At 37.3% G+C, this 15001-nt stretch overlaps 1 protein-coding gene across 8 annotated transcripts in view; it reads right to left on the reverse strand.

Moving 5' to 3' along the window:
- Positions 1 to 15001, reverse strand: part of TASP1 (taspase 1) — a 282614-nt gene that overhangs the window by 182552 nt on the left and 85061 nt on the right. For all 8 annotated transcript variants that reach the window (XR_008517075.2, XM_054542027.2, XM_054542026.2 and 5 more), the window contains one exon: positions 13851 to 13957. Coding sequence is in view for 7 of the 8 variants with exons in the window: in XM_054542027.2 (XP_054398002.2) it covers positions 13851 to 13957 (107 nt within the window). In the remaining variant the exon portion in view is untranslated. The remainder of the gene's footprint in view (positions 1 to 13850; positions 13958 to 15001) is intronic.

Genomic DNA, 15001 nt, shown 5'->3' on the forward strand with positions numbered 1-15001 from the left:
CGAGCAGCCTAACTGGGAGGCACCCCCCAACAGGGGCAGACTGACACCTCACACGGCCGGCCAGGTACTCCAACAGACCTGCAGCTGAGAGTCCTGTCTGTTAGAAGGAAAACTAACAGAAAGGACATCCACACCAAAAACCCATCTGTACATCACCATCATCAAAGACCAAAAGTAGATAAAACCACAAAGATGGGGAAAAAACAGAGCAGAAAAACTGGAAACTCTAAAAACCAGAGTACCTCTCCTCCTCCAAAGGAACGCAGTTCCTCACCAGCAACGGAACAAAGCTGGACGGAGAATGACTTTGACGAGCTGAGAGAAGAAGGCTTCAGACGATCAAGTTACTCCGAGCTACGGGAGGATATTCAACCCAAAGGCAAAGAAGTTGAAAACTTTGAAAAAAATTTAGAAGATTGTATAACTAGAATAACCAATACAGAGAAGTGCTTAAAGGAGCTGATGGAGCTGAAAACCAAGGCTCGAGAACTACGTGAAGAATGCAGAAGCCTCAGGAGCCGATGCGATCAAATGGAAGAAAGGGTATCAGCCCTGGAAGATGAAATGAATGAAATGAAGCGAGAAGGGAAGTTTAGAGAAAAAAGAATAAAAAGAAACGAGCAAAGCCTCCAAGAAATGTGGGACTATGTGAAACGACCAAATCTACGTCTGATTGGTGTACCTGAAAGTGACGGGGAGAATGGAAACAACTTGGAAAACACTCTGCAGGATATTATCCAGGAGAACTTCCCCAATCTAGCAAGGCAGGCCAACATTCAGATTCAGGAAATACAGAGAACGCCACAAAGATACTCCTCGAGAAGAGCAACTCCAAGACACACAATTGTCAGATTCACCAAAGTTGAAATGAAGGAAAAAATGTTAAGGGCAGCCAGAGAGGAAGGTCGGGTTACCATCAAAGGGAAGCCCATCAGACTAACAGCGGATCTCTCAGCAGAAACCCTACAAGCCAGAAGAGAGTGGGGGCCAATATTCAACATTCTTAAAGAAAAGAATTTTCAACCCAGAATTTCATATCCTGCCAAACTAAGCTTCATAAGTGAAGGAGAAATAAAATACTTTACAGACAAGCAAATGCTGAGAGATTTTGTCACCACCAGGCCTGCCCTAAAAGAGCTCCTGAAGGAAGCGCTAAACATGGAAAGGCACAACCGGTACCAGCCACTGCAAAATCATACCGAAATGTAAAGACCATCGAGACTAGGAAGAGACTGCATCAACTAACGAGCAAAATATCCAGCTAACATCATAATGACAGGATCAAATTCACACATAACAATATTAACTTTAAATGTAAATGGACTAAATGCTCCAATTAAAAGACACAGACTGGCAAACTGGATAAAGACTCAAGACCCATCAGTGTGCTGTATTCAGGAAACCCATCTCACATGCAGAGACACACATAGGCTCAAAATAAAAGGATGGAGGAAGATCTACCAAGCCAATGGAAAACAAAAAAAGGCAGGGGTTGCAATCCTAGTCTCTGATAAAACAGACTAAACCAACAAAGATCAAAAGAGACAAAGAAGGCCATTACATAATGGTAAAGGGATTAATTCAACAAGAAGAGCTAACTATCCTAAATATATATGCACCCAATACAGGAGCACCCAGATTCATAAAGCAAGTCCTGAGTGACCTACAAAGAGACTTAGACTCCCATACATTAATAATGGGAGACTTTAACACCCCACTGTCAACATTAGACAGATCAACGGGACAGAAAGTCAACAAGGATACCCAGGAATTGAACTCAGCTCTGCACCAAGTGGACCTAATAGACATCTACAGAACTCTCCACCCCAAATCAACAGAATATACATTTTTTTCAGCACCACACCACACCTATTCCAAAATTGACCATATACTTGGAAGTAAAGCTCTCCTCAATAAATGTAAAAGAACAGAAATTGTAACAAACTGTCTCTCAGATCACAGTGCAATCAAGCTAGAACTCAGGATTAAGAATCTCACTCAAAACCGCTCAACTACATGGAAACTGAACAACCTGCTCCTGAATGACTACTGGGTACATAACGAAATGAAGGCAGAAATAAAGATGTTCTTTGAAACCAACGAGAACCAAGACACAACATACCAGAATCTCTGGGATGCATTCAAAGCAGTGTGTAGAGGGAAATTTATAGCACTAAATGCCCACAAGAGAAAGCAGGAAAGATCCAAAATTGACACCCTAACATCACAATTAAAAGAACTAGAAAAGCAAGAGCAAACACATTCAAAAGCTAGCAGAAGGCAAGAAATAACTAAAATCAGAGCAGAACTGAAGGAAATAGAGACACAAAAAACCCTTCAAAAAATAAATGAATCCAGGAGCTGGTTTTTTGAAAGGATCAACAAAATTGATAGACCGCTAGCAAGATTAATAAAGAAGAAAAGAGAGAAGAATCAAATAGATGCAATAAAAAATGATAAAGGGGATATTACCACCAATCCCACAGAAATACAAACTACCATCAGAGAATATTACAAACACCTCTATGCAAATAAACTAGAAAATCTAGAAGAAATGGATAAATTCCTCAACACATACACCCTCCCAAGACTAAACCAGGAAGAAGTTGAATCTCTGAATAGACCAATAACAGGAGCTGAAATTGTGGCAATAATCAATAGCTTACCAACCAAAAAAAGTCCAGGACCAGATGGGTTCACAGCCGAATTCTACCAGAGGTACAAGGAGGAGCTGGTACCATTCCTTCTGAAACTATTCCAATCAATAGAAAAAGAGGGAATCCTCCCTAACTCATTTTATGAGGCCAGCATCATCCTGATACCAAAGCCTGGCAGAGACACAACAAAAACAGAGAATTTTAGACCAATATCCTTGATGAACATTGATGCAAAAATCCTCAATAACATACTGGCAAACAGAATCCAGCAGCCCATCAAAAAGCTTATCCACCATGATCAAGTGGGCTTCATCCCTGGGATGCAAGGCTGGTTCAATATACGCAAATCAATAAATGTAATCCAGCATATAAACAGAACCAAAGACAAAAACCACATGATTATCTCAATAGATGCAGAAAAGGCCTTTGACAAAATTCAACAACCCTTCATGCTAAAAACTCTCAATAAATTAGGAATTGATGGGACGTATCTCAAAATAATAAGAGCTATTTATGACAAACCCACAGCCAATATCATACTGAATGGGCAAAAACTGGAAGCATTCCCTTTGAAAACTGGCACAAGACAGGGATGCCCTCTCTCACCACTTCTATTCAACATAGTGTTGGAAGTTCTGGCCAGGGCAATTAGGCAGGAGAAGGAAATCAAGGGTATTCAATTAGGAAAAGAGGAAGTCAAATTGTCCCTGTTTGCAGATGACATGATAGTATACCTAGAAAACCCCATTGTCTCAGCCCAAAATCTCCTTAAGCTGATAAGCAACTTCAGCAAAGTCTCAGGATACAAAATCAATGTACAAAAATCACAAGCATTCTTATACATCAATAACAGACAAACAGAGAGCCAAATCATGAGTGAACTCCCATTCACAATTGCTCCAAAGAGAATAAAATACCTAGGAATCCAACTTACAAGGGATGTGAAAGACCTCTTCAAGGAGAACTACAAACCACTGCTCAAGGAAATAAAAGAGGATACAAACAAATGGAAGAACATTCCATGCTCATGGGTAGGAAGAATCAATATCATGAAAATGGCCATCCTTCCCAAGGTAATTTACAGATTCAATGCCATCCCCATCAAGCTACCAATGACTTTCTTCACAGAATTGGAAAAAACTAAAGTTCATATGGAACCAAAAAAGAGCCCGCATCGCCAAGTCAATCCTAAGCCAAAAGAACAAAGCCAGAGGCATCACACTACCTGACTTCAAACTATACTACAAGGCTACAGTAACCAAAACAGCATGGTACTGGTACCAAAACAGAGATATAGATCAATGGAACAGAACAGAGCCGTCAGAAATAATGCCACATATCTACAAGTATCTGATCTTTGAAAAACCTGACAAAAACAAGAAATGGGGAAAGGATTCCCTATTTAATAAATGGTGCTGGGAAAACTGGCTAGCCATATGTAGAAAGCTGAAACTGGATCCCTTCCTTACACCTTATACAACAATCTATTCAAGATGGATTAAAGACTTAAACGTTAGACCTAAAACCATAAAAACCCTAGAAGAAAACCTAGGCATTACCATTCAGGACATAGGCACGGGCAAGGACTTCATGTCTAAAACACCAAAAGCAATGGCAACAAAAGCCAAAATTGACACATGGGATCTAATTAAACTAAAGAGCTTCTGCACAGCAAAAGAAACTACCATCAGAGTGAACAGGCAACCTACAAAATGGGAGAACATTTTTGCAGCCTACTCATCTGACAAAGGGCTAATATCCAGAATCTACAATGAACTCCAACAAATTTACAAGAAAAAAACAAACAACCCCATCAAAAAGTGGGCGAAGGACATGAACAGACACTTCTCAAAAGAAGACATTTATGCAGCCAAAAAACACATGAAAAAATGCTCACCATCACTGGCCATCAGAGAAATGCAAATCAAAACCACAATGAGATACCATCTCACACCAGTTAGAATGGCAATCATTAAAAAGTCAGGAAACAACACGTGCTGGAGAGGATGTGGAGAAATAGGAACACTTTTACACTGTTGGTGGGACTGTAAACTAGTTCAACCCTTGTGGAAGTCAGTGTGGCGATTCCTCAGGGATCTAGAACTAGAAATTCCATTCGACCCAGCCATCCCATTACTGGGTATATACCCAAAGGACTATAAATCATGCTGCTATAAAGACACATGCACACGTATGTTTATTGCCGCATTATTCACAATAGCAAAGACTTGGAACCAACCCAAATGTCCAACAATGATAGACTGGATTAAGAAAATGTGGCACATATACACCATGGAATACTATGCAGCCATAAAAAATGATGAGTTCACGTCCTTTGTAAGGACATGGATGAAATTGGAAATCATCATTCTCAGTAAACTATCGCAAGAACAAAAAACCAAACACCGCATATTCTCACTCATAGGTGGGAATTGAACAATGAGAACACATGGACACAGGAAGGGGAACATCACACTTCGGGGACTGTTGTGGGGTGGGGGGAGGGGGGAGGGATAGCATTGGGAGATATACCTAATGCTAGATGACGAGTTGGTGGGTGCAGCGCACCGGCATGGCACATGTATACATATGTAACTTACCTGCACATTGCGCACATGTACCATAAAACCTGAAGTATAATAATAATAATAATAATAAAAGAAAAAAAAAGGTAAAAAAAATAATAATAATAATTTCAAATACAAGACAATCATTTCACAGAATGAGTTTTCGGTTTTATTTTTTAAAAATACATAAAGTATATCTCTTTATGTAAAAGATAAGTCAAAGAAGTTTCCTACTTTGGTTTACTCATATATTCATATACTAATCAACTTCTTGAGCAATATGACAAAACTCCAGACCATGCAAAGTCAATTTCTAGAGAAGACTAATTACTCCTTTCCCTGCACTCTTAATACTCTAAGAGTCCCTTCCAGTCATATCCAGGGCTGGCTGTTTGAAACTTATATTTATGGAATCTAGATTATGCCATGCATTCACTCAGTTTGTTTTTCCAATGTGAGGGTCTCCTCTTCTGGAAAGCACAGACAAGTACAAATGGAACAATCTGAGGAAAACATGTTGTTTTTTGTGCATTTACTTTCTTTGATCTTAGCCTACCTCTCACCCAAAAACTACAATGATTTAGTATGATACAGTTAAGCGTTTACATAATAATTTCAAGATGGTGGATAAAAGGGAAAAATGTTACCCACAATATACTTCAAAAGAATAGAATATATTTATATGAAGGGTACAAAGCAAGGCCCAACATTTCCTTTCTGAAACATGTGGCCAATTTGATGTCCCTATGTGGTGGCTAAAGAACACAAAATTAAAAGTTGTAGCATCTCTTTAGAGTGGTTTTGAACACACAACATTGTATGAAAGCACCAAAAGCATTGCAAAATTTTCTGAACTTGTTTATTAAAAATCAAAGAAGGAAAGATATTCACTCACACAATGAAAAATGTCTGATTAACTTTCATTTCACTATCCCATGTAAGTACTGCTTTACCTAAACACCAATGAAATTAATTAAAAACTTAAATTACTTTGTAAAAGTCATGGGAGGAGGCAAATACTTATGTACATTCAACTGTAAAATCCGTTATTAAAGAAAAAGAGATGGAAGCTATTTCAACAATACGCTTGTGAAAAATGAATAGAAAGGAAAAAAAAGGCTTGAAACATCAAAAATGTTGAGATTAAACAATACCCCCAACCTCTTTTAATACTCTAAGAGTCCCTTCCAGTCATATCCAGGGCTGGCTGTTTGAAACTGATATTTATGAAATCTAGATTATGCCATGCATTCAATCAGTTTGTTTTCCCAATATGAGGGTCTCCTCTTTTAGCAAGTAACTCTCGGTCATGTAGCAACCCAGTCAGTTCTGCAGCATAAGCCAAGTACAGCAATTGGCCAATGAGTTAATGAGTTAAACACTTCATTCCAAAAGTAAGGTTTCCTCTTCCAAATAGGATAAAGATTAGTAAACAATACAACTAACTACTTTTTTCTTTTTGTGTCAAAACAAAGCAAACAATAAATTTAAAACACGTAATCACTTCATCACATACACCACATGAACTTACTGATAAGTATTCCAACAAGGAGAGGCCATGGCAATTTTGTAAGGGGAGATCCAGATGTCCATTTGCAGAAATTATGGAAGATACAGGAACATGCTGAACTGTACTGTGTGTATACAATAAGCAAAACTCAGATTGAAGGAAACATCACAGGACAAACAGTCCAGGTTATTTGACAGAAAAATAGTCCTTGCTTTGCCTAATATATATAAATTTCAATTACCAGAGTTTATTTCAATCACACCAGTCCCTCGACAACATGGTTCAAATTTCAATTACCATGGTATATTAACTCTGAGTAACTGCATGAAATATAAACTCCCCCGCTATCTCCTTGGTTCACAAACCACTGCAAACATCAGTGATGCACATCATGATCAGTGACCAATCATGACATTCTTTGAAAGTCTGTCAGTCATGTGTCACTGTGCATAGACAGCAGGTGGAAATGTTGCCTCTCTGTCTCTAAGTGATGAATTTACAGAAGAAAGTGAAGGAAAAACAAAAACAAAACAAAACAAAACAAAAAAGTGATAATGCTGGAAATGAAATTCAAATGAAAGATAAATGAAGTTATACGAGAAATAAGTGACCACGGGCATGTCTGAGACTGCTGCCATTAAGGCTCTAGATACACAGACAGAGGAACTTACTAAAGAGGATCTTATCAAGGAGTGGAGTTGGGACAAAAAGGATGAAGATGTCCCAGAGGCAGTGAAATTGGCAAAAATTTCACACTAAAGGAAGACTGGCAGCTATGTGGTGACACTGAAAGAGCAAAGGGTAGAATGTTGAAAGCTGATCCAAAATTAGAAAGGAGTATGAAAATTCACCACCACATAGAAAAGATGTTCATATGATATCATAAGTTACATGTTGAGGAGGCAAGCACTGTTCAAATTATAAATTTTTATCCTAAATAAAACACTGTTAATGCTTCTAAATGCTTTTGTGTACTAAGTAAATATTGGTTTTACTTTTTTCTGCTTCCATACACATTTATAACCAACAGTAAAAGAGTTTTCTGGGTTTTTCTTTCTGTTTTTCTTCTTTCCTCTTTTTGAGACAGAGTCGGGGAGACAGAGTCTCACTCTGTTGCCCAGGCTGGAGTGCAGTAGCATGATCATGGCTCACTGTAACCTCAAACTCCCGGGCTCAAGCTATCCTCCCACCTCAGCATCCTGAGTAATGGGGACTACAGGTGCATGCCACCATGCCCAACTAATTTTTCTTTTGTATTTACATATAGAGAGACAGGGTCTTGCTATGTTATTCAGGCTGGTCTCGAAACTCCTAGCCTCAAGTGATCCTCTTGCCTCGGCCTCCCAAAGCACTGGGATGACAGGTGTGAGCCACTGTACTCCACCAAGAGTTTTTAACGTTTTGACAAAAATATTTAAAGGTCATGGAACAAGCTAAATTTACGCCATTAAGACCACTCTGCATGGTTTTAGCTTGCATGGTCACTTTACGGTCCAGCCCTACCATGCAAAGTATGGACTGTCTGTATACCATAAAAATAAGAAAGAGATAAAAGAAAAATCCAGAAGAGACAGGTCTACCCAGACAGTGAAGTAGAACAGAACTTAAGGACTACTATTTTTATTTCACAATATAATACTATAGCTAAATAGTCATCTTTTCCTTCTCCATCATGTCTTCCCTCTAAATAACAAAAAAATAAGCAAGGATGAAACAAAGATGCCAATTACCAAGAATGGATAATTACTAAGAATTTATGTTCCTCATTTTAAAGTATTTTATCTTAAAATCTATACATCCTAAAAGCAGAGATAAAATATGCTTTTATTCAATTTATGTATAGACTAGCTATTTAGCTCAATATTACTTTGTATTAACAAGGGATATGTTAATTGTGGGGAAGGAGATTATAAAAACCTACCTCCATTAATGCTATACACTGTAAATGACCTACCAAATGCCACTACCATTGACAATAAAACTGCTATGTTGTTTGGGAAGACAATATGTCTATCCTCAAGCCATGAACTATGAGATGGTAATTATGACAACTCACCCAATTTCCTAGGCTCCTTTGCAGCTGGAAATAGCCACGTGACCGAATTGTGCCCCTTCTCAACTACTAAGGAGAAGTTTATTGAGGGAGATTCCAGAAAAATTTTGTATCCCAGATAAAAAAGGAACATACATCTGGCACTTCTCCCTCTTTGCCATCCTGCCTTACTCTCACCTTGAATGCAGATGTGACATCTAAAATTTCAGGAGCCATATCACATCCATGAGGCAAAAGGTATAAGAAAAAGGCCCAAGAGAATACCAGATATGTTAGCCCTAGCATCATCAGAAACATAAACTAATGCCAGCAACCAACCACCTCCAAACTTATTACTATGTGGCTAAGGGCCAGAGAGCAAGGGGACAAATATGCATTTCTTAAACCACAGTCAGGTTTTCCATTGTTTGCAGCCAAAAGCATTCCATGGATTAATAATTCTTATTTTAAACTAATCAAATGTAAGTATAAATGGTCAAAGACTAAAGAAAACGAGAGCGCTCTAATTTATAGAGGTAGAATACCAAGCAGAATAAATTCTTCTGGCTTTAATTTGTATTTCTACTTGTACTGGGATAATGTTTGTACAATCGATTACTTTAAAAGAAAAAAAAATCAATGCAATAAAAAAATTCTAAATTTATCTAGTTTTTTTCACACTTTAAATTACAGGCATAACTTGGAAATATTGCAGGTTTGGTTCCAGACCACCACAATAGAGCAAATATTACAATAAAGTGAGTCAAACAAATATTTTGGTTTCTGAGTGCACATAAAAGTTATGTTTACACTTTACTGTAGTCTATTAAGTGTATAATAGCATTATGTTTAAAAAATATGCATACCTTAACTTTAAAGTAATTTATTGCTAAAAATGTTACTCATCTGAACCTTTAGCAAGCAATTCATAATCTTTTGGCTGGTGGAGGGCCTTGCCTCAATGTTGATGGCTACTGACTAATCAGGGTGGCAGTTGCTCATACATGAGATGGCTGTGGCAACTTCTTAAAACAAACTAATAATGAAGTTTATCACATCGAATGACCCTTCCTTTCACCAAAGATTTCTCTGTAGTATATGATGTTACTTGACAGTATTTTACCCACAGAACTTCTTTCGAAACTGGATTCAACTCTCAAACCCTGCCGTTGCTTTATTAATAAGCTTACCTAATATTTTAAATCTTGGCTGGGCACAGTGGCTCATGCCTGTAATCCCAGCACTTTGGGAGACCAAGGTGGTTGGATCACCTGAGGTCAGGAGTTTCAGACCAGCATGGCCAACATGGTGAAACCCCATCTCTACTAAAAATACAAAAATTAGCCAGGCGTGGTGGCGGGTGCCTGTAGTCTCAGCTGCTCAGGAGGCTGAGGCAGGAGAATTGCTTGAACCTGTAAGGCGGAGGCTGCAGCGAGCCAAGATCATGCCACTGCACTCCAGCCTGAGCAACAGAGCAAGACTCCCTCTAAAAAAAAAAAAAAAAAAAAAAAAAAAAAAATCTAAATCCTTTCTCATTTCAACAATACTTTCAGCATCTTCATCAAGAGTAGATTCCATCTAAATAAATCACTTCTTTTACTTATCCACAAGAAGCAACTCTTCACCTGTAAAGTTCTATCATGAGATTGTAGCAATTCAAGCCACATCTTCAGGCCCTACTTCTAATTCTAGTTCTCTTGCTATTTCCACCACATCCACAGTGACTTCCTCCACTGAAGTCCTGAATCCCTCAAAGTCATCCATGAGGCTTGGAATCCATTTCTTCCAAATGCCTATGAATGTTGATATTTTGACTTTCTCCCATGAATCACGAACATACATAATGGCATCTAGAATAGTGAGTCCCTTCCAGAAGGTTTTCAATTTACCTTGCCCAAATCCATCAGAGGAATCACTATCTATGGCAGCCTTAGCCTTACAAAATGTCTTTCTCAAGCAATAAAGACTTGAAAATCAAAATTACCCCTTGATTCACAGCAAGCATAATGAGGATCTTGGTGGCATATAATTCAAATGACAGGAACAGAGGCGGATGGTACACCAAAAGGTACTCTATTAGCTTTGGGTATTTAAGGTGCTATTGGCATCAAGTAATAGGTTTTATGGTGAAAATGGAAAGCATTGGTTAATCTGAGCCCATTGAGTTGGAGATGGGTTAAGAAAGTTACTGATTTCCACTGCCTACTTCTACCACCAGAAAGCCCTATTTCCCCAGCTCTACTCTTTTAGTAAATGGCAAATATCCAACTGCTCAGCTAAAACCCTTAAATCCTCTGCTCAGGTAAAATCCTTAATTCCTCTCTCTTTCTTGCCAATAACTATTGGCATCAATATTGTCTTTCTAGAAACCCTCAAAATATTTTCTGGATATATTCACTTATCATCATCTCCATCCCTATCACCTACAGTCCAAGGTGCCATAATCTCCAAACTGTAATGACTTTGTAACTAGTCTCCCAACTTCTACTCTTAACTCCCCGTTGGACTGATTATTCACATAATAGCCCATGGAGAACTTTGCAAAATGTGAATGAGAAAGCACTGTTTCCCTACTTTAAACTCTTCAACGGCTAGCCATTATTCTTGAATAAAATTCAAGAATAAAATAAATAAAATTATTGAATAAAATTCAAACTCCTTGCCATGATCTACCAGGTCCTAAAGGAGCTAGCTCATACAAACTTCTCCAGCTTCATCTCATACCATTCTCCCCTTGCTCATTGATTTGGGCACACTGACTCTCTCTCTCCATTCGTGTAATATGCCAAACTCCCACAGGGCCTCTGCACATGCAGCTCATTCTGCCTGAACACTCTTCCACTGAGTCTTCATAAAAGCCACTCATTTTTTAGATGTCACCTCAAATGTTATCTCCTCATAGGGGTCTCCGTTGATCATCCTATTTAATAAAGTCTTCACTCAGACTCTCACATCCAAGTTACTCTATATCACATCATTTTGTTCTTCTTTTTTTCCTTCATAACAGTTACAGAATAACTATCTTAATTATATGCTAATATGTCTCTTTCTGCTAAAATGTAAGGTCTCATTAGAGCATGAGCTTCCTCCATCTTGTTCACCATTATTTTCTTACTATCCAGTTCGGTACCATTTCCTGAATGGAAAACTGAACTACTTGAATAATTCCAGCTGAAGATATTCTCTATGAAATGCAGTGAAACTTCTATATATAAAAATCCTAACCTGATCTCCACAAAAAGAACGGTATGAGAATTTCACAGCAGCTTTATTCATAATAGTAAAAAACTGGAAAAAAAATCAAATGTCCATCAACAGGAAAATGGATAAATTAATGTGTATTTATATTAGCAAATATTAATCAGTAATAAAAAAGAATAAATCAGTGATACAATGTCTAATAAAAGCTTTTTGTGAAAGAAGCCAAACAGAAAAGAGTACATTCTGTATGATTCCATTTATATAACACTCAGAGCAAGAAAAAACATTTACTGTAATAAAAATCAGAACAGTAGCTGCCTATAAGTTGGAGACTAACTGGAAAGCAGCATGAAAGAACTGGAAATATTCTATATCTTGATAGGTGTATGGTTTACATGGGCATATATGTTTATAAAAACTGACTGAATCATTTACTCTATGCAAATTTTATTACAATTTTTTTTTTTTTTTTGAGACGGGGTCTTACTCCATCACCCAGGCTAGAGCACAGTGACATGATCACGGCTCACTGCAGCCTTGACACCCCAGACCCAGGTGATTCTCCTACCTCAGCCTCCCGAGTAGCTGGGAGTACAGGTATGCACCACCACATCCAGCTAAATTTTTGTACAGATGGGGTTTTCCTTGTTGCCCATGACAGTCTCAACTCCTGGGCTCTAGTAATCCACCCACCTCGGCCTCCAAAGTACTGTGATTACAGGCATGAGCCACTGCACCTGGCCTATCATGAATTTTTAAAAAGGCAAAAATGTCCTAAATTCATTCACCCACACATCACATCCGATGCAGAAACCCAAGAAATAGACTAACCACCATCATATCAAGATCTACTTATTAATTTGTTCATCTGCCTTCTAAATTCTTACTCTTTCCGGGCAGAAAATTAAAAAGGTTTGTACCAAACTGATTGTCTCGTGGCAACACACCAAGAAAATATCTATCACTACAAAAGATGATGTATTATGCATTTATACATAGGTAAACCATATAAAACTATGACGCAAAGGACAAAACAGTATATAAGCCATTACAGAAGAACTAAACAATAAAGAATATTGATGAATGCTAAGGTACATCACATGACTATGTGACCTGGGACACCCATCGTGCACTGTATGCTAAGAAACCCCTAAGCCACAGCTGAGCAAGAATGTTGTAGTTTCCAACTTCTTTCTATCCCTAAAAACGTCTGAATACAATATGTATATTTTCTTATACTTACACTCTACTCCCTAAACAGTCATGTTAAGAATCACTATCTGGAGCTGTAAGAACCAAAACAGTAGCCACGAGCCAAATGTAGCTATTCAGAAATTAAAATGAGGCAAGGACAAATGGAAAGCTGAATTTTTAATTTTATAAAATTTTAATTAATTTCTAATATATTAAACTATTAGAAAGATTTAAGTATACCTGTAATAACTTGGTATGTAAATTTACTATTTCACAGTAAATTTTTATGAAATATAAATACAGATCAAATATATCTAATAAAAATTTAGTGTTATAATTGAGATGTGGAAAATTCAAACTGGTTCTGAAGACTTAATACTAAAAATGATAATGTAAAATAGCTCATTAAAAATTTTTCCCTGATCATACTTCAAAGTTATATTTTAGATTCACTGGTTTAAATAAAATATATTAAAATTAATTTCCCTTGTTTCTTTCTACTTTCTTTTTCTCTTTTATGAACCTAATATTATGAAGATATTTTTTAATGTAGCTACTGAAAAACTTTAAAGTACATATGTGACACACATTCTATTTCTACTGAATTGTACTGTCCTAAAGCTTGTATCTAAATGCAGAAGATATATCATTATGATACATTAATTTGAACATTTCAAACACCACCTGACCTTTTCATTTGATTGTCTTCTTTTCTTTAGTTGAATAAAATCTGTTTCCACCCTTTCTGCCAGCTCTAGTTTCCTCTTGTTTCTTTTAAATGCAGCTAAACTGAATCCTATAAAATAAAAATAAAAAACATTAAACATAACATTTAAGAAATATTAGGGCAATGGGTCAAATGAGATATCTGAAGAGTCTTCCCAGAAGAAAATCCTTCAGTATGTTAAATTAAGGGTTTAAAAAGTCTTTTCAATGTACACAGGGATAGTAGGAGAATAAGAGAAATAAACTAAGATTTTAAAATTAAGAAAATGGTCAAACCCAGAGAAACAAAGGAGTCCTGAAGGTAGACACTACCCTCAGGGCATCTGTTGATGCAAGCCTCCGCCAACTGTGGTTTTAAAGGTCTCTGCGCAAAGGAGGTAAGAGATGAAACTTGGGCACAATGCAGTATGAGAAAACACACTGGAGATTATCCACAAAGAAAGGAGAAAGTCTCAATGGTTGATATGCCCAGTGAACGGGAGAATGAGAAAAAAGCCACCAGGCACCAAAAAATAATAAAAAGTAAATAAAACATTTTTTAAACCAGAAAACTTGCAAATCTCAACTTTGGTTCTAGATGTAAAGAGGAAACATCTCCCTAGAAATTTCATGACTAATGAGGGCATTTAGATAGGCCTCGAGTAGAATTCTCATTACCTGTGAGACCCCAGGGTAAAAAAGTGATCAACAGTGCTTCAAAGGGCCTCCAAACACAAATGCAAATACTCCCCAGAAAAACAAACTGGCCTTAACTTACCCAGTCCTCAAAGAACTCCCATGTTTCAACCAACATGTGCTCATAGTTTTAAAAGGAAAATTCATAAAACACATAAGAGATAAACTACCAAGAATAAAAGCCAACCAAATATCAGAAAGCATAACCTGACCTGCAAAAATCTCAGATACTGGAATAATCAGATACAGAATATAACACATGTTTATGCTCAGAGAAAGAAAAGAAAGATATCAAAAACAGGATGAAGCAGCAAGATGATAAACTGACCAGGCTGAATTGAAGAACAAATAGAGCTTCAATCAATCAATAAATAAAATAATCAAAATTTTAAAACTTGATATACAAATTTTAATAGCCAATTAGATCCAGCTCATAAAA

Source organism: Pongo abelii, chromosome 21 (assembly GCF_028885655.2).
Source record: "Pongo abelii isolate AG06213 chromosome 21, NHGRI_mPonAbe1-v2.0_pri, whole genome shotgun sequence".
Lineage (NCBI taxonomy): Eukaryota > Metazoa > Chordata > Mammalia > Primates > Hominidae > Pongo > Pongo abelii.